Source organism: Macrotis lagotis, chromosome 4 (assembly GCF_037893015.1).
Source record: "Macrotis lagotis isolate mMagLag1 chromosome 4, bilby.v1.9.chrom.fasta, whole genome shotgun sequence".
Taxonomy (NCBI): domain Eukaryota; kingdom Metazoa; phylum Chordata; class Mammalia; order Peramelemorphia; family Peramelidae; genus Macrotis; species Macrotis lagotis.
Window position 1 is genome coordinate 202320589 of NC_133661.1, and position 19639 is coordinate 202340227.

Genomic DNA, 19639 nt, shown 5'->3' on the forward strand with positions numbered 1-19639 from the left:
GAGTTTTGTGGAAGTCATGGCAAAGGCCAGCAGATGACACAGAGTCTATGACCAAATACTTAACCTAAATTTTACAAAAAAGAAAAAAATCAGACTTCCTTGATATAAAGGGAAGGCCAAGCAATTTGACAAGGATTTTCCAGATTGAGGGGGCACCATGTCCTTAACCCCCTCGATGTAGAAGGGACAACTTATATGTATACATCTGTTGAATACATATGAGTGTGCACATTCAACAGATCTCACATTAAGAGGTCCCTAAGACCTCTTTTCAACTCTATTGTTTGATGATTCTTGTGAATCAATATGGAACCCCTGCCTTATTTCTACCTTCAAATCTCTCTTGTTTCTTCCTCCTCTCCCCTCCTGCAGGATAATTCAATAGAAATAATACTGACTCTGGAGCTAGAGGGCCTGGGTGTGAATCCCATACCCCTCATTAATGATCCTGGACCCCAGCTTCCTCTTCTATAACATATGGGAGAGTTGGACTTGCTGGCCCCACTTAGCTCTAGAATTTTGCTTCTATGCTTTTGTATGTGTCTGGGCAAGCTTTTCTGTGTTCCTAGGACTTGTCCGGTATGTCATCAGAGTAGAGGAGGGGTAAGAAAAGGCAAGAAAGGGGTGGAATGGGGCAGGAAAGAGCAAAAATCTACCTCTTCAATAGGTGCTCCCTTCTCAAGGAGTCCCTGTCCTAGTTGTACTGCCTGCTGATACACCTCCTCCTGGGCCTCTAGCTCAGCCCGGACATCCTGGTGCAAACTAAGCTGCAAGTGGCTGCTGCTGGCATCCCGGGATGTCTCCTCGGCCTGTAGCTCCCTTTGAACTCCAGTCGCCCATGTTGTATACTCCTGTACCTGTGTCCCACCCCAGAGAGAAGAGGAGTCAGCGGCAGAAAACCAGTTCTCACAGAAGCAGAACTCTATGTGCTCCTCTAACAAACCTGCCAAGATACACACCTGTACAGATATCAGAGCTAGTTTGGAGGTTCCCATAAGTCACTGATTCCAGATCTTAGAAATCATTTCATCCAAACACCTCATCTTAAAAAAATGTGAAAACTGAGGTCCAGAGAGCTTAAGCTAATTGTCCAAGTCACACAGATAGTCAGGGAGCATAGTTCAGATTTGAACTCAGGTCCTATGACTTTCAGGACAGCATTCTTTCCACTGTACATACTGCCTCACATGACTCTTTTCAGATATCAACTGTTTCAGATGCTCCCTGGTTCTCTAGATGTGGGCAGCTCAAAGTCTGTGGTGTGAAGCTGAGGTGGCTCTCCAAAACCTGATTTTCCAGTCTAAAGTCAAACTTATCATCTGCTATTTTCCAGGCTTAAACCCTCGATGTTCTCCAGCTAGCTCACTTACATCATTGCTCCTCAAACAAGGTGTGCTTACTCTTACCGTGACCTCTTTTCCTGCGCTTTCTTCCCCAGGTTAGGAGCACCCTTCCCCTTCTCTTCTACCTGCCTGAATCTTACTCTTCCTTCTTGGCTCTCTTAAGCTCTACTTCCTACTTGAATACTGACAATTCAAGGAAACTTTTTGCTATCGCTTCTATGAACTCTACAGTACTTATAATCTGTGCCCCCAACTAAGAATGTATTTTCTGACAATATTAATTATGGTTTCAAGTATGTTTTTCTTCTCAAGTAGATTATGAATGAGGTTCTTGAAAGCAGGGACCATGTCTTACATTTCTGAATCTGTCATTGCATCTTGCCTAGTGCAAAACATGGTAAGAACTTAATGACTGGGACACATCTATAGGATATAGAAGGACAGTAATTTGTCCACCATATTTGGGTCCCTTACTTGTCCCGATGCCAACTCCCTAGATGAATACCTCTTTGCTTACCATATTGTATTTACATATCTGACTGCCCTGTATAGACTGGCCCTGTATATATTTCACATCTACATTCCCTTCTGTGTTCTACACAATACCTTTTGAGAGGTAGTATGGTGTCAAGGACAGAGACTGAGCCTTAGGCTCTGGAAGACCTGGATTTAAGTCCTGCCTCTGATGCATGCTAGCTGTGTGACCTTGGGCAAATTGCCTACTTCTCAGTGGAGCAACTTTACATGGAGTTCCTATATCAATTAAATCATAGATCTGGTCCAAAACAAATATCTAGCTGCAAAGTTAAAATATAAAATAACCCCTGCTGTCAAGGAATTTATAATCTATATTCCATTACTCCAAGTTCAAACCAGGTCTAGTCCAAAACAATTATGTAAGGTGCTAGGTGCTGGAGGTGCAAAGTTAAAAAAAATAGCCCCTTCCCCCAAGGAGTTTAGATTCTATACCCAGCCCCTCCAAGTTCCAAAGTCTTTACTCCCAAGTCAGTCTGAGGAATTCTCACCACAGTATGAAAGCTTGCAAGCAAGCAAGCCTGCTCCAGTTCTCCCCGACGTCTTTCCACCCGCAGCCTTAGTGACTCCCAGCTCTGTACCACAGCTTCCTGCTGCCTCTGGAGGGTCTCTATCTGAGCTCGTGAGCAGAACTTCTGGATCTCATCAGCTGTGTCCAAAAGCTCCTGCAGCTGAAGAAGGGCAAGGGGCAGGCAGGGAAAGGGTCATCTTCATTTGCAGGAGAATACTCAGTCATATTTTCATATCTCTCCAGGCTTTTCTGGTGACTTTCTCTACAATGACCCCTCACCAGATATCTTCATCTCTTTTACATTCTTCCATCCCCCTACTTCATTCCCTCTTTCTCTTCCTTTACCTTTACAGCTTTCTAAGCAACTTGAGGTCAAAAAGAAAAATCTTTCTGTTTGTAATTGTATTTCCAGTATATAACATTGTCCCTGGCACTGCTTAATAAATATTTGCTGACTAAACTGCTTTGACAAAAGCATAGCTCAGATGTACAACTCCACCCAGGTCCACATTCACACATATCTGGAGAGGTGGTCTGGGGAATCCCCAGAATCTGTTATAAAGTCCATAGATCTGCTTAGTGCAGAATCTATTAGAAAGTCCATAAATCTGCTTAGTGCAGAATCTATTAGAAAGTCCATAGATCTGCTTAGTGCAGAATCTATTAGAAAGTCCACAGATCTGCTTAGAAACTGATCTAGTGCAACCATCACATTCTGGCAGATGAGGAAACTGTTTCAGGGAGGTGAAATGATTGACCAAATTCTCACAGCCACAAGGTGTCAGAGGCGGGATTCAAACTCAGCATTTCCTAGCTCTGGGTCTGACCCTTGATCATACTGTCTTTCTAGGTTCAGAGTCCAGGGAATTTGAAGGCACAGCAAGGGCTGGTATTCTTAGCCATGATAGACATGAGGGGTGCTATACAGAAACCTCATCTGACTTACCTGCCGCTCAGTGCCTGAGAAGTCACGTTCCAACTCCTCATGTCGACGGAGCTGAGCCTGGGCCCCATGTCTATCCTGTGCCACATCATCAGGAAGGCTTATGGCTTTCTCCTGGATAGAAAGAATTATCTTAATAATTATCACAAACTTTTCTATACTTCTTTAATGCTTTTAAGGTGTTTTATAGATATTAGTGCTTTTGATCCTAACAATAACTCTGGGAGATGGGTGTTATTATGTTCATTTTACAGATGAGGAAACTGAGTCTGACTCTTAGTGACTCCTTTTTTGGAGTTTTCTTGGCAAAGATACTTATTTCTCCAGCACCTTTTTTTATAGATGAGGAGATTGAGTCAGAGAGAAATTAAATGACTTGCCCAGAGATATAAAGATAGTAAATGAGGCAAGATTTGAATTTAGTTGCTCCTGACTCTAGAGCATTATCCAATGGGCCACCATTTAACTATCTTAAGGAGAGGTACAAGGAATGGGGGCAGGGAGAATAGGGGCTTCTATTCCTAGAAGAAACCTCTCCTTGGATCCTACCTGTATGTGGGCAAGGGCATCTGTGAGGTCCTGGTGAATCTTGAGCACTGTCTCTGCATCTCTGAGTGATTGGTCCCGGACTTGAGTCAGCCCCTGCAGTTCTCCCCATGCTCTCCTGCAATGGGGACACAAGGGTGGGGTGAAAGTTGCCTTCCAAGAATACCCGTCCTTATGACTCATTGATCCCCATCTTGGACCTAGTCTAGTCTAGCTTACGATTCTTTCTGAGCTCCATCAAAATTCACTCCAAATCTTTCTTTTGGCCCTAGTGTCTTGCAAGGTGATTTTTAGCAAGTAATTTAACTTCGTTTGGTTTTTTTTTTTCTGTAAAGATAAAGTTACAATTAGTTGGTGCAGCAGCTAGAGCACTGAGTCAGGAAAACTCGAGTTTAAATTCAACCTCAGACACTTATTAACTGTGTGACCTTGGGCAAGTCATTTAACCCTGTTTGCCATAATTTCCTCATCTGTAAAAAATGAGCTAAAGAAAGAAATGGCAAATCCTCCAGTGTCTTTGTCTACACAACTTCAACAGAGTTCAAAGTGTTAACTAGGTCTGAAAAACAAAGAAAGACACAAATGAGGGGGCTAGTCTAATATGTCTTCTGAGGTCTTTTCCAACTCTAGATCTCTGCTTCCATCATCAATGCTCCTCATTTCATTGCCCTCCTCCCCTTTCTTTTCTCTTCTTCTTTGCCCCAAGCCTTCCATGATGCCCACAGTCTCTTAAGTTCAAAGGAGCATGTAATTTAAATCTGAAAGGAACCATAGAAATCATTAGTTCCAAACCTTTCATTTTTACAGATAAGGAAACTGAAGCCCAAAGAGGTTAAATGATTTGCCCTTGGTCTTGTTGGAAATAAATAGTCAAGTCATTTGAACTTAGGTTATAAGGACTCTGAATGAAGTACCCTTTGTATTGTCCCATAATACTTGGCAGTAGTTTGCTGTGAAAGCATTCATATGGTTGCCCTGAATAGGCTTCATTATGTGGTTTTTTGTTTTTTTTTAGGTTTTTGCAAGGCAATGGGGTTAAGTGGCTTGCCCAAGGCCACACAGTTAGATAATTATTAAGTGTCTGAGGCCAGATTTGAACTCAGGTACTCCTGACTCCAGGGAGCTCTATCCACTGTGCTTCCAAAGCGCCCCTTATTATGTGTTTTTAACAATCTGCCCATTAAACCTTTTTGAGGTCATATCTTCTATTTTGAAATTTAGATCATAATTCTAGAGCTGGAAGGGACTCCAGAGGCCATGCCATTAAGTTCAAGTCTGCCATTTTTCAGAGAAGGAAAGTGAGGCCCAAGGAATTTAAGGGACTTAGCCAATAATCAGAAGCAGGATCTGAACCCTAATTCCAGCAACAGTTTCCCATTACCAGTTTATTTGATCACTTTTCATTGCTCCTAGTATAATGGATATCTTTGTCATATGGGGGGGTCATAAAGAAAAGAACATGACTGAACACTGAACAATAAGCAGCAAAATACAATGCAAAGTAAACCTGCTTTCTTTCTCCAGGCTGTATCTCTGAATCCTGACTGAGCCTCTTTACCCCTCTGCCACTCTAGCTATAATGCTGTCCTCATGGGAGCAGCCTTCGGCTTCAGTAGGATAGCTTCCTGGTGCCTCTCTTCTCCCCACAAGCCTGGTGGGTGCCAGTGATGTTGGCTGGTTCTCAGCCCATTACCATGTTTTGGGCCCACTCCTTCATCAGTGCCTTCTGGGCCCTGGCCAGTTGGCTACTCACTGGAGTTCCTGCTGCCTCTGGCGGATCTCTTGGGTGGCACTGTGCCGGTTCTGCAACAAGGTCTCTGCTAGCTGTTGGCAGGTTGCCACTCGTCTTCCACCTGTCTCCACCTGGTGCTGAAACAGCTCATACTTGGCCCGGAGGTGCTGAGGTGGGAAAGCACAGATGGAGAGAGAAGCTCACTTTCCATTTATTCCATTATGGGGTCAGCAATTTAGAGCTGGGAGGCATTTTAAAGGACACCAAATGCAACCTCTTCATTTTTCAACTGAAAAAACAGACCAGGGTTTTTTTTCCATTGTGTCACACTACCCTTCTTAAATGCATCCTCAGATCCCAGACTGGTAAGTTGTCATAGCCCATACATAACCTCTAAGGATTCCTATATGTGTACACTTAAGTGGGAAACCAAGAACTTGGGGGTGCCAGAGAATGGGAGATCAAAGAGAGAGTGGATGTCCTACCTGCTCCATTGGGATTGGGGAGTCTGATCAAGGGATGGGGCTCCCCCAAAGCTGGCTGACTTGCTCTCCTTTCTCTGCCCTGATTATTGTGGCTAGCCTCTCCATAAAGGACAAGGCTCATCTTTCTTCAGAGAGCATTGCTAGCCTCTGGGACATGTTTGTCCTTGTACTCTCCAAGGTATTTCCTTTCCCCTGTCCACATCTGATCTTGGGCACTTCCCTTCTCCCTTACCAGCACATGTGCATAGTCTTCTCCAGGGTCCTCCTCACTACTGGCCATTTGCTTCTGCCTGGTCAACCAGCCTTGTAGCTCCTCAGCCTCCTGGATGAACTCATGTAGCCTCAGCTTCTCCTCCAGCCGATGGTCTCTGTGGTCACAACCCCCCAGTCCCACCAAAAATCAACCCCACAGTGGTCAATTGGTCATAGCCAGGGAGGGCGATGGGATGGGATGGACTGACTCTTTTACAACTACATGGCTGGATAAAATATGATTCTGTAATAGGAGCTTAAATGTATACATGATGCAGATGAATTGTATAACAGCATAATAGATTTAACAACAGCAATAATACTAGCTAGCGTTTATATAATGGGTTTTCTTTGGGGAAGTAATTGGGGTTAAGTGATTTGCACAGGGTCACACAACTAGTATGTGTCTGAAGTTGGATTTGAACTCAGGTCCTTTTGACACCAGGACCAGTGCATTTATATAATGTTTCCAAGTCTGCAAAATACTTTATATATGTTCTCTCATATTATATCTCACTTCATTATTACAACAACTCTTTGAGGCAGCTGTTAATTCTTATACCCATTTTAAAGATGAGGAAACTGAGGCAGGTTAAATGACTTTCCCAGACACAGTCAAGTTAGTGACCAAGGTGGGATTAAACTCAGGTCTTCCTGACCCCAAGTTCAGTACTCTATTTACTAGAACACCCAAAATCATCTTCATCTAGTCCAACCTCCTCATTTTTTATATGAGAAAATGGAGGTTCAGACATGTCAAGTGACTTATCCAAAATCATACACCTTAGGACAGAGGAAGGATTTGAACCCAGGTCTTCTGATTTTGCAGTCTGTCTATCACAATGACCTCCCCCATGGGTGGGGGAGTAGGAGGATGCCTGAGTGTGGGGACAGGAGGAGAGAAGGTGACCATAGGTCACTGCCCAGCCTGTACCTGCCCTCAGTGTCTATTAGAAGAGAAAAAGAGTACCATTCAGGAATCTATCTCTCTTCCAACATCTGGAGGGGACCAGAGTTTAAGTTGTGCAGTGGATAGAGAGGTCTGGCATCAGAAAGACCGGAGTTCCAATCCAACCTCAAACACTTACTGAATTTATGACCCTGGACAAGTCACTTAACCTTTGTTTGTCTCAGTTTCTTCATCTGTGAAATGGGGATAAGAATAGACCCTGTCTTCCAGGGTTGTTGTGGGGATCAAAAGAGATAATAATTGGAAAGGGCTTAGCTCAGAACCTATCATATAATAAGCATTATGTAAATATTGATTTCATCATCATCATCATCATCATTGCTAGAGGAATGACTGGGGAGGTCCCAGACAGGCTCTTCTTTTCCCAGCTTGGGGGAAGATCACCTAGCATTTGTGGTCCAGGGCTCTCACCTTGTGGTTGCCATTTCCTTCAGCTCCTGAAGCTGGTTTTGTAACTGTCCTGCAGGCCCAGAAATCTCCTTAGAGGACCTGGGGCTGGTGAAGGTTTGTGCCGTCTGGACGAGCTCTGCTACAAAGCCCCCATAGAGGGCTAGCTCCTGTTCTAAGGCCTATAGATATGGGATCAGATGGTAAGAGCCTTTATTAGTACAGGGATGAAAAGGAAGATCATTCATTCATTCATTCATAAACATTTGAGTGGCAACTGTGTGTCCAATATCAAAGAAGCAGATAATATGATACTCAGAAAGTTTATAATCTACTTGTGAATGATGAGAAAGGAATTATATTCAACAAATATTCACTGGATAATGGCAAGCCCAATTTCTAACAAGTCTATAGGTTCTCTCTTTAATAACCAATCCCCTCAGGAATGAAGAGATATAAAGTATATTTACTTATCTTCACCATTAGGGTAAACTATGAGGCAGCTAGGTGGTGTGGTGAATAGAGAACCGGGCCTGGAGTCAGGAAGGCTAGAGTTCAGTCTATTCTTTGATACTTAGCTGTATGATCCTGGCCAAGTCCCTTAACCACTCTGCCTATGTTTTCCCAACTGTAAAGAGAGATAATAAGGGCATCCATCTCCCAAGGTGGTGTATCAAATGAGATAAGATTTATAAAGTGCTTATAACAGTGCCTGGTCCAAAGCAGATACCTAATAAATACTTGTTCCCATTTCCTATTATTATTATTTGTATGATTACTATGGAAAGTAAGTAGAATAGAATGAATAGAAAGCTTAGAATCAGAAAAACCTGACTCTTAACTACTTTGACCTTGGTAAGTCATTTATGAACCTCAAATAACCTTCTAAAGCTTAACATAGTAGCTACTAACTCACTGTCAGGTTGCCATCTGCCCTCAGGGGAGGGACTTCCCACCATCCTGAGAGATTACAGATCAATATCATTAATAATTCCCATTTATAGAACACTTTTAAGGTTTATAAAAGACCTTCTTTAAAACCACTCCTCATTACAGATGAGGAAACTGAATCTCAATGAGTTTAAGTCACAAGGTCACAAAGCTGAGAAATGTCAGAGCCTGAATTTTAATATTTATATTTCTTTATATAATATTAATATATAATAATATAATAAACACATCATATTTTAATATATACACCCACACTCACAAACACAAATATTCATATACATATATGTGAGTACATGTATAATATATGCATATTTAGGTCTATATTCACGTATGTGTATGAATGTATATATATATATACATATATAATTATATATTAGAAGCATTTATAATTAAAAGGGTAAAATAGAAATTAAATCTATAATAATTCTTAGCATTTACAGTATTTTTAAAGTTTTCAAAGCAATTTACAATAGGAATGAAATATAGGATGTAAAGCCTGTCTTGGGGAGATAGCAATGACTTTGAAAACAGCCTTGAAGATTACTTAATGGGTCTCTGGCCCATGCCCAGACTTTCTATGGAGACTCTAGGAATCTACTTCTGGAAGAAGACATTCACATGGGTGGGTGCTCTTTTTCCATTAGTTGCATAAACAGAACTGCCTGGATCTTTATTTTTAAAATTTTATTTTATTTTACATTTATGGAATAAAACAAGCATTTCCATAACATAGTATAATAATAATAATAATAATAATAATAATAATAATAATAATAAACAACAACAAGAAGATGCATATGGTTTGTTTGTCATTTTAAATTCTAAGTGCAGGGAGTGGCACCTCCAATGACCCAGGAGCTAGGGCTTTGGAGATTGTATAGCCCAGGTCAGATGTTGCTGCCCACCAAAGCAGAAAAGCCTCAAGAGGCCAAGATGTTAGGATTTCAAGCCCCACAGTGAGAGTTGGGTCTTGGAACTTAGTGGGACTGTATTATCATAGAGGAGGCAGCTAAGTGGCACACCAAATAGAGAGATGGATCTGGAATCAGGAGGACCTGAGTTCAAATCAGCCTCACATACTAGCTACAGGACGCTGGGCAAGTCATTTAACCCTGTTTACTTCAGTTCCTCTTCTGTAAAATGAATTGGAGAAGGAAATGGTAAGTTATTCTTTGTCAAGAAAAACCTCAGATGGGGTCATGAACACAACTGAAAAAATGAACAACAAAAATATCATAAAAGAAATGAGTTAAACTGTGAACCTGCCCCTCCTTCTCTCCCCTTAATAGAAACCAAAGTGGTATAGTGGAGATTATTTCCCCCAATTGTTGGAGGGTGTGTGTGTGTGTGTGTGTGTGTGTGTGTGTGTGTGTGTGTGTGTGTATTTGTTCTTGCTTGAAGTAAATACCCCTCTATAAAAGCTGATCTGATTATAAATGGTTTAATGGAACTGGCTTCCCTCAGACCCCTGAAATTAGAAGAACATAATTAATGGGTGTTTTTCTCCAAGAAGAATTATCACACACCTAGCCTTCATGCATCTAGCCCTCTGAGGGAAGAGGTGGAAAGTACCTTATGCTTCTTGATGAGGTTGATAGTGGCCAACTGGTCCTTGCCATAGTCTTGGCTGCTCACTAAGGGTCGCTTCTCTTCCAACCAGTCTTCCAAGTCTGATACATCAAGCAAGTACTACCAGGAGAGATGTGGTCAGCTAGGGTACTCTGAAGGTGCCCTCTCACTTTGGTCCTAGAATGTAGTTTTACCACTCCTTCTTGTGTCTAGCACCACTAGGGTACCTGTCCTCCTCTATAAGTGGCATCTATTCCTTGATGCTCAGAATTTTTGCATTCATGTACCAACCATTCTTTATGAACCTAATTCTTGTTCCCATTTTTTTCAGGAGTTATGATATCACAGATTTAGAGTTGGAAGGAAACTTGGAGGCCATTAAGGGGTAGAGATCCTCTGTCTCTCTCTTCCCTCTGATTTTGCAAATGAAGAGACTAAGACAAAGACAGATTAAGTGTCTTGCCCACAGTCACATGGCTAGTAAAAAAAATAAGCTTGGCGGCGGCACAGTGGGTTTAGAATTAGGAAGATTCATCCTCATGATGATACTCAGATACTTACTAGCTGTGTGACCCTGATCAAGTCACTTAACCTGTTTACCTCTGTTTCCTCATCTGTATAAATGAGTCAGAGAAGGAAATGGAAAATCACTCTAGTAGCTTTGCCAAGAAAACTCCAAATAGAGTCAAAGAGTCAGACACAACTGAAAAACAACTGAACAATAACAAACCTTCATACCACACAAACTCCTTACTAAGGGTAAGCATAACCCCTACCAACTCTTCAGATTCTCTCCGTATACCAACACTTCCCCAAGAATGAAAGGACATAAAAAGCATGTTTACTCACTATTACTATAATTGCTTATAGAGCTATTGAAGGGATTGTGGAAGCCATGATAAGTCACTTGGTCCTTTACCAATCTTGAGATGCCTCTTCTCTTGGGAGCTGTCCCTGGACCTTTAACTGACCTTCTCTTCCCTCCCCATCCCATCCCTCTTCCTGGCTTCATACCTGATAGAAGGCGACAGAGTTCTGTAGCTGCCTGGCTCGCCTGTCGCAGGCCTCTTTCAGTTCTAGCCAGAAACTCTCCAGTTGCAGGCTGCGTTCTTTGATGTCCTCTGCTGAAGGGTGCCCACAGGCTGCCATGCTTTGCCCAGATGCCAGCACTTTCTGCATTTGGACCTGGTGAGCATTCACCTCTGCTTGAAGCTCCTTGGGACAGAACCAAAAAACCAAATTTTAAGAGGAAAATGAAGACTCTTGAGCTTGAGTTTCCAGGAGTGGAAAGGAGGAGGATGATGACCACAATTAATAATAAGTTTTCATAATAATAATAATAATTATTATTATAATAAAAATAATTATTGTTATAATAAAAACAACCAACATTTATAACAGTCTTTAAAATCTGTGAAGTGCTTTCTATATGCTAATTAATTCACTTGATCATCACAGTAACCCCAGAAGGTGGGTGCTATTATTGCCATTTTACAGGCAAGGTAACTGAGGCACAGAGAGGGTAAATAATTTGCTTGGTATCACACAGTTCATCTGTGTCTGAGGCAGAATTTGAAATCAGTTCTTTCCAACTATAAGCCCAGCTGACTTCATTCAAATTGTTGTTGGAGGTGACCATTCGACCGAGAGTCTCAATATCAGAGCAGCTGGAAGTGGGGATGGAAAATAAGATGCTGGAAGGGTCCCAAACCCAGGATAGGTAGAGAGTTTAGAGAATTGGAGGGCTGAGAACAGAGGGTCCCCTTAGTGGGGGGGTATGAGATGGCTGGGATCCAGGGAACTGGGGAGGGAGGGAGGCAGGGTAGGGGTCACCTTGTGCTTGGACAGAAGCCTCTGGGCTGCATCCAAGGACTTGCCACAGATTGTGGAACCTGCGCTGGACATGCGCTCCTTCACCCAGGTGATTTCCAAGTCTTGCAAATGGTAAAACTGATGAAGCTCAACTGAAGCCTGTAGTTGCTGTCTGCGTTCTGTCAGCGGCCCCTGAAGGGCCCGAAACCTGGGTTGAGAGAGGGAACAGGGAAATGAATGGCCCTTTCTTCCCCTTGGCAAGGTCAAGGATGATCTAGGATATGAGTGATGATCAAAGAGGATTCTGGGTATTGTGAATCAGTAGTTGGCATGCTTTGGGATGCTTCTGCTGAGTCCTGATTCATAGAATAAGAATAATGATGAAGATAAAAGTGACCATTTATAAAGGGTTTATTATGGACCAGAAAAAATGATCAGTTCATTTGATCCTCCCAACAATCCTTGAGGTGGGTGCTATTGACATCCTCATTTTACAGATGAGGAAATTGAGGCATCCTGAGGTTAAGGTCACATAGCTAGTAAGTTGGGTTTTGAACTCAGTTCTCCATGGTATCAGGTCTAACACTCTTACCACTGTGCCACCCACCTAGTGTGGGCATTGAATTTGGAGTCAGGAAGACCTGGGTTCAAATTCTGCTTCAGGCACTTAGCTGTGTGACCCTAGGAAGTGTCTTAACCTCTCTGAGCCTCAGTTTTCTTATATGAAAAATGTGGGTATTAATACTTAATTTACCTACTTCACAGGGATGCTTTAAAGAAAGCATGTTGTAAACTTTGATGTGATATAGAAATATGAATTTTGGCTTAGTGGATAGGGTATTGGGTTTGCAGTCAGGAAGACCTTGGTTTGAATCCATTCCTCAGGTACTTGCTAAGTATATAATCCTGACCACATCATTTAATTTCTCTGATTCTCAGTTTCTCCGTGAATAAAATGAAAGGACTGGACTCAATAGCTGCTAGGGATCATTCCAGTCCCACACCATGGCCCTTTGAGAGCACTAGCATGGTTTATCCCTCTCTGTTTTCCCATAAAGGATTCCCAAGGACTTCCTAAAGAGTCAGCCTTGGGTCTAACAACCAATCAAAGAAACTTTGGATAAATTCAGGCATAAGCTGGTGAAACTTTTCTGCCTTTGTAGGGCAGAAGAGTACAACTCAGAAGTTACCTGTCTAGTGTGGGCAAAACAGTACTTGACTCAGAGTCAGGAGCCTGTGTTCAAATTCTGCCTCAGACATTCACTAGTTATATGACCTTGGAAAAGGCTCTTGAACTTGATTTCCTCAAATATGAAATGAAGGGGTTGTACTCAATGCCTCCAGCTCTAAGAAGAATAGCTCATATTGATAATCATACTTTAAGGTTTGCAAATTATTTTATAAATATCTCATTTGAATCTCATGACAACTTTGGCAGGTAGACTTTATTATGTTCCCCATTTTACATATGAGGAAATAAAGGCTATAAGAAACTTGCCTGGTATCACACGGTTACTAAACATATGAGGCAGGGTTTAGACTCAGATCTTTCAGTCTCCAGGTATGACAGTTTATATTCATTGGGCCACCTAGCTTTCTCTAGATCTACTATTCTATATGGTGGTTGTTTGCTTTGTTTGTCCTTCATTTTCAAAGAAGACCATGACATCAGGGGAGGTGATGCCATGACAAGCATGGGAATGGATTTGAGTGAGGGGATGCTGGGCTAAGTCGCTAGTCTCACTTTCTCCTCTGGGTCCAGACTCATCTGGGTCTAGTGGTCAGATATGGATCAGGACAACTGGAGATGGCCCTGGATGCGAGGCAATACTTTTAAATAACAAGCAGAGACCAGCTATCTTGGGAAGCAGGGAGAAGGAAGAAAAGCCTATAGAAAGCCCACCTTTGGAGATATTTCTGTGTCTCATCCAGAATGGTCTGAGAATCAAAGTGATTGGTGGCAACACTTTGGGCCCGGGTAACAATGGTACTCATCTTATCTGCCAGCCTTTGGCTCTCACTTTCCAATCGTTTGTGTTTTATTTGTAGCTCTCGGCTGGAGTGGAGGTTTTGACCCATCTCTGGGCTCTGTAGCCCCCGTTCCATCTGCTCCATTTTGTCTTTGGCATCCTGGGGGCAAGGGAGAGGTACCTCATTAGGATAGACAAAAGCAAGAAATGGATGGAGTGCTTCTGGCTGAATTCAATCTGTTCTGACCCAGCCATGGGCTGAGCATCTGTGGGGTTCCAAGATAGAACTGTGAACAGTGTCATGGACATAAGTGCTCAATAAATATTTTACTTGCTTAGAGCATTCCTACCCATCCTACTCTAGGCTACAGTACTTTGCAAGCCTCAGGCCTCAGCTAGGCTACTTTTTCCTGAGTAGTCTATCTTATCCCTTTCCTGTTTCTTATTTTCTCCAGTTCCCTCCCCACCCAGCTGGGGCTGACCTGCAGTAGCTCCATAAGCTGCTCCTGCTGTCCTGCCTGCCGTAGTTTATCTCCACATTCTGCCATTTTGTGATTCAGCTCCTTCCAATTTTTGTCTAGGTTCTGTAGCTTGGTTTGCATGTTATCCCGGGCATCAGGATTGGTGTCTAGAAGCTTGTTTCCCAGCTGGAGTAAAGACAAAAGACCCACAGAAGTGGAAAGGTGCTAGTGGTTGTTGTTGAATGGGGGCAGCAAAATAACTCTCAGTGTCCTGAGGGCAGCACCTAAGGATGGATGGAAATTTGTAGAATGAAAAGGTGGGGAGAAGACCTTTGGATCTAGGCTTGCTGAAATGTAGTTCATTTCATGGGCTGGGATAGTTCCTCTTTAAAGCTGTGGGGTGGAGAATGAGAAGTCCAGGTAAAGTTAAGGATAGGGGCTATAATAGCTCATTTTATTTATATAGCTTTTTAAAGCTTCTCAAATGCTTTCTTCATGGCAATTCTATGAGGTAGATAGTAAGAATAAGTATTATGATGCCCATTTTATAGATGGGAGAACTTAGGCTCTGAGCTTCCCACTAAGGCTAAGTGACTGATTATCAAAGGCAGAATTTGAACACAGGTCTCCAACAGACTCTCCAGGACTGTTGTACCAAGTGTTAGCTTGGACATTAGAGTGTATTTCAGGTCGCTGGGATTAGAAATTTGGAACACATCATTTAGAGATATTAATTTTTTTTTAAGAAAAGTGATGATAGCTACCTTTATGAACTTCAAGCCCTACCCAGAGGCAAGAAGATAGATTAATGACTGAAGAAGACCAAGATTGGTAGGGGGAGGTGTTGGAATTTTGTCATTTTCAGAATTTCTGAGACTCATCTGGATAGAAGTCAGTCAATCTAGGGAGTGCACCTTGAGGGTTTCTGAAGAGGTTTGAGTTTTTGAATACAAACTGGCAATGACTTAATCCCCGCAGGGAGACCACTCAGTTTCCTGCTCTCCTACCTGTTGTAGCTGCTCAACCCTGGGCTGATTTGCCATTATCTCACTCTCAGCCGCCTCATGTCTTTTGAGCTTGCAAAGAACAATGCCAGGTTCTTGGAATGACTCCTTTGCAGCAATCAAACATTTCTCCTCCATCCACAGCATCATTTCAGCCACATCCTGGTTCCATTCCTATCCAGAGGAAACACCAGGGAATCTGAGTTTCATTACCCCAGATGTGAAGTAGGTAAGCTAGAAAATGCCCAAGGAAAGTAGGTGGGCGGTGATCCTTGGGTAAGGGAAAGGCCCAAGGGATTATTCTGTACATTTAGAGGTTAGCGAGAGGGAACAGGCCCCAGTCTCAATAAGATTGATGCTCTTGTTCTGCCCTGGAGAGCAAAAGTAGGTAGAATGAGAGCTCATAGCATAGATTTAGAAATGCAAAGGATCCTAGATTACACATAATCATTTTATAGATGAGGTTAAAAAACTTGTTTAAGGTTACCAAGGTAGTTTATAGTAGGGTCAAATCCTCAACTCCAAACCCATCATTTGTCCATTATAGTGCAAAAAAAAAAGTTGATAGAATATCAGGGGAATGGAAGAAAGGCAGGGTCACTTCCCTGAGCTGGGTCATGTCACAGGTTCACTAGGGTTAGGCATTAAAACACCCATTAAGACCTCTAAGATAAAGAGAATATCACTACTATTTTCCTTATTATTCCTTCCCCCACTAATGCCTACTCTTGTTAAGCTTCTTTGGCAAAAGGTGTAGTCTGAAGTCAGTGACATTCCTCTTGATTATTTCATATGTCTTATCTTTCCTATTGAATGGGCAGACATCCTTTCCTTGAGGGCAGACATCATGATGGATGGGAAAGGGACATGGGGGAAGGTCCACTATGAAGAATAAGGTTACTATTGTTTGGTTGTGTCCAACTCCCTGTGACCCCATTTGGGGTTTTCTTGGCAAAGATATTGGAGTGGCTTGTCATTTCCTTCTCCAAGTCATTTTATAGATGAGAAATTGCTACTAAGTGTCTGAGAGGAGACTTGAACTCAGAAAGTGTCTTTCTGGCTCTAGGCCTAGCACTCTATCAACTGTGTCTCCTTTCTGCCCCCAGGATTAAGGTAGCCCTTGATATTTGAGTTTGAGCATATCTTGAGGAGAGTGAGACTGATGACTGTGCAATTCTGCCTCATTTAAATCCAATTCACTGGCAAGTCAAGACATCACCCTTGTGAAGTCATTGGAGGAGGAGGAGGAGGAGGAGGAGGAGAAGGAGAAGAAAGAAGAAGAAAGGAAAAGGGGAAAGAAGGGGAAGAGGAGGAAGAGGAAGAAGAAGCAATAATCAAGAAAGAAGAAGTAATGAGGGAGAGGAAGAAGGAGGAGGAGGGAGAGGAAGAGATATTGATGATACAGAAGATGATGAAGAAAAGAACAACAGCATCATTATGATGTTTGCCCTTTGTTCTTGAAGAAGACCATGACATCAGAGAGGTGATACCATCACATGATTTGAATTTATGTGAGGAGGTGTTGTGCTAAGTCACCAGCCCTACTTTATTCCTTGGGAACCATCTGGGTCCAGTGGTCAGATATGAATCAGGACGACTGGAGATGGCCCTGCGTGTGAGGCAATCAGGGTTAAGGTCACACAACTAGTTAATGTCAAGTATCTGAGGTTGGATTTGAACTCCTGTTCTCATCCTCCTAACTCCAAGACCAGTACTCTATCTACTGTGCCACCTGCAACAGCCATGGCCTTAACCAAACTGGGGATGGGGACTGTAGAGAGGTAGGTGGGAAAAATAATCTCCCTTAGCTGTAGGTGAGTTGCTAGGCATCCACCTAGGAGCCAGTTGTTCTGCCCAGAATCTTTTAGGGCTGTTCTTAAGATTAGAACCTTTGAATTCCCTTCCAACTATATAGATCTGTTCTTATTTTTGGGTTCAGAAAATTGATTTTACAAGTTAAAAAAAATTTGGACCTAGCTAGACAGAATTTCTTAGTAGATTGCAAGCTCGGTATGAGTCACCATGGACACATGAGCAAAAAGGCCAAGGTGATCTTTGGCTATATGGAGAAGCATAGCATCCAAAATGAGAGTTGTCAGTATGTATCTGGTGTATCCAGTACTGGATATCATGCTATAGAAAGGTGTGGAGTAGATGGAAGCATTTGAGATCAGCCAAGGTAGTAAGGGAACTGGAGATCATATCTTGTGAGGCTAGGTTGAAGAAACTCATGATGCTTTAGCTTGGAGAAGAGAATATTTAGGGGTGATGGAACCATGATAGGAATATTGGTCTCCTTCTCTCAGTCCTTTTCCCACTCCAGTCTATCCTCTAGTTACCAAAGTGATTTCTCTAAAACTCACATTTGACTCAGTCACCCTCTTTCCTCCTCAATAAACTCCAGCAGTCCCCTATTACCTCCAGGACCAAATATGAAATTCTCTTTTTGGTTTCTAAAGCTCTTCATCAGCTAGCCCTTTCCTATCATTCAAGTCTTACACTGCACTCCCTTCAACATATTCTGTGGTCCAGTGACAATGTTTTCTTGAAGTTCCTATCTCCTGACTCCTTGCCTTTTTAATAGCTGTCCTTCAAGTTCTCCCTTGAGTCTTCTGGTTTCCTTCAAGTCTCAGCTAAAACTCTACCTTCTGCAGGTCTTTATTTGTCCTCAATACTGTCACTTTTCCTCTGATTTTTACCCAATTTATCCTGTATACATTTTCCACATACGTAGTATCTTGTATATCGTTATCCACTATTTGATATGAACTCTTGCAGGGCAGGGACTGTTTTTGTCTTTCTTTGTATCCCAGTGCTTGTTATATATATATATATATAGTAAGATCTTAATAAATGTTTGTTCAGGGGCAGCTAGGTGGCACAGTGGATAGAGTACTTGCCCTGAAGTCAGGAGTACCTGGGTTCAAATCCGGCCTCAGACATTTAATAATTACCTAGCTGTATGGCCTTGGGCAAGCCACCCCATTACCTTGTAAAAAAACAAACAAACCTAAAAAAAATAAATGTTCAAATGATTTAACTATTTGAAGGGCAGACATGTGGAAGAGAGTGCTTATTTGTCCTCAGATAGCAGAACTAAGGAACAAAGAGTGAGTGGAAGATTCAGAGAATATTTTCAGCTCAATATAAAGAAATTTTGCTTTTACTGAAAACTAGATTCACAGAACGTTCTGCCAACCTCTCCATCTCCACAGAGATAATACTGTAGGCATGGATAATATGTAGGTTTGTTAGACTGGTACTCAGGAGGAATGAGCTGTTCTAACTTCAACATTCTGAGTTTATTTTGAACCTGTGCCTCTTTTAATGAAACAAATGGAAATCTGCAATTTTCTGGAAGCTTGGGCTACAGTCCTTGTATTGCAAAGGAAATGGTAGGCAAAGAAAAAATCTGATACTAGCAAACAGTTAATTTGCCTAAAGCTCAATACAAGCCATATGTACATAAAAAATTGGGTAAAAATCAGAGGAATGATGCCAGTATTGAGGACAATCAAAGGTTTGCAAAAGACAGAGTTTTAGCTAAGACTTGAAGGAAGCCAGGAGCTGAAGACAAGAGGGAGAAGATGGAGAACAGTCATTGAAAAGACCAGGAGTCAGGAGATGGAGTGTCTTGTTCAAAGAACTTGTGCCTAAATAAACTGTTTATTGACATAACATTCTTCTCTGCCTACCATGTCGTCTGCAGCATTTAGGCTAAATGACTTCTCCAGGGCTATATAGCAAAGGGTTATTCTAGTCACTTTAGGAGTTGGTGGGTTCCTCCTCACTGGAGGTCTTCAGGTAGAGGCAAGATGACCACTTGTCAAGGAAGTGGATTTGTGTTAAGGTATGGGTTGGATTAGATAGCTTTTGTATTCCCATCCACAACTCTAAGATCCTCCAAGATTCTGATCCATCTGCCTCTATGGTTATGGATCACCTCTATGGTTAGTCTATGGAAACTCCTCCCAACAATAAAATATGGTTCCCCAAACCCCATGCCAAGAATCCCACATTGTACCTGTAACTGAAGAGAAGCCAGCAGCTGTTTCTTCCTTTGCTTACTCTTCTTTTGGAGTTTGGTCCATCGATCCTGGCTATTTGCAATCCTTTCTTTGATCCTGAGCAGGGAGGATGCTGAGTGAGGACTATATTCTACCTCACCC

At 42.2% G+C, this 19639-nt stretch overlaps 1 protein-coding gene and 1 long non-coding RNA gene across 6 annotated transcripts in view; one reads left to right on the top strand and one right to left on the bottom strand.

The window, feature by feature from the left end:
* SPTBN5 (spectrin beta, non-erythrocytic 5) overlaps positions 1-19639 on the bottom strand; it is a 97069-nt gene that overhangs the window by 47700 nt on the left and 29730 nt on the right. For all 5 annotated transcript variants that reach the window (XM_074235162.1, XM_074235160.1, XM_074235158.1 and 2 more), the window contains 14 exons: positions 19495-19594; positions 15474-15644; positions 14488-14652; positions 13939-14165; positions 12057-12243; positions 11238-11438; positions 10227-10343; positions 7728-7885; positions 6327-6462; positions 5631-5776; positions 3881-3995; positions 3335-3445; positions 2369-2548; positions 657-857 (listed from right to left, as the gene is read on the bottom strand). In XM_074235162.1, coding sequence (XP_074091263.1) covers positions 657-857; positions 2369-2548; positions 3335-3445; positions 3881-3995; positions 5631-5776; positions 6327-6462; positions 7728-7885; positions 10227-10343; positions 11238-11438; positions 12057-12243; positions 13939-14165; positions 14488-14652; positions 15474-15644; positions 19495-19594 — 2215 coding nt within the window. The remainder of the gene's footprint in view (positions 1-656; positions 858-2368; positions 2549-3334; positions 3446-3880; positions 3996-5630; positions 5777-6326; positions 6463-7727; positions 7886-10226; positions 10344-11237; positions 11439-12056; positions 12244-13938; positions 14166-14487; positions 14653-15473; positions 15645-19494; positions 19595-19639) is intronic.
* Positions 1-19639, top strand: part of LOC141522072 (uncharacterized) — a 31947-nt gene that overhangs the window by 11820 nt on the left and 488 nt on the right. The window lies entirely within an intron of this gene.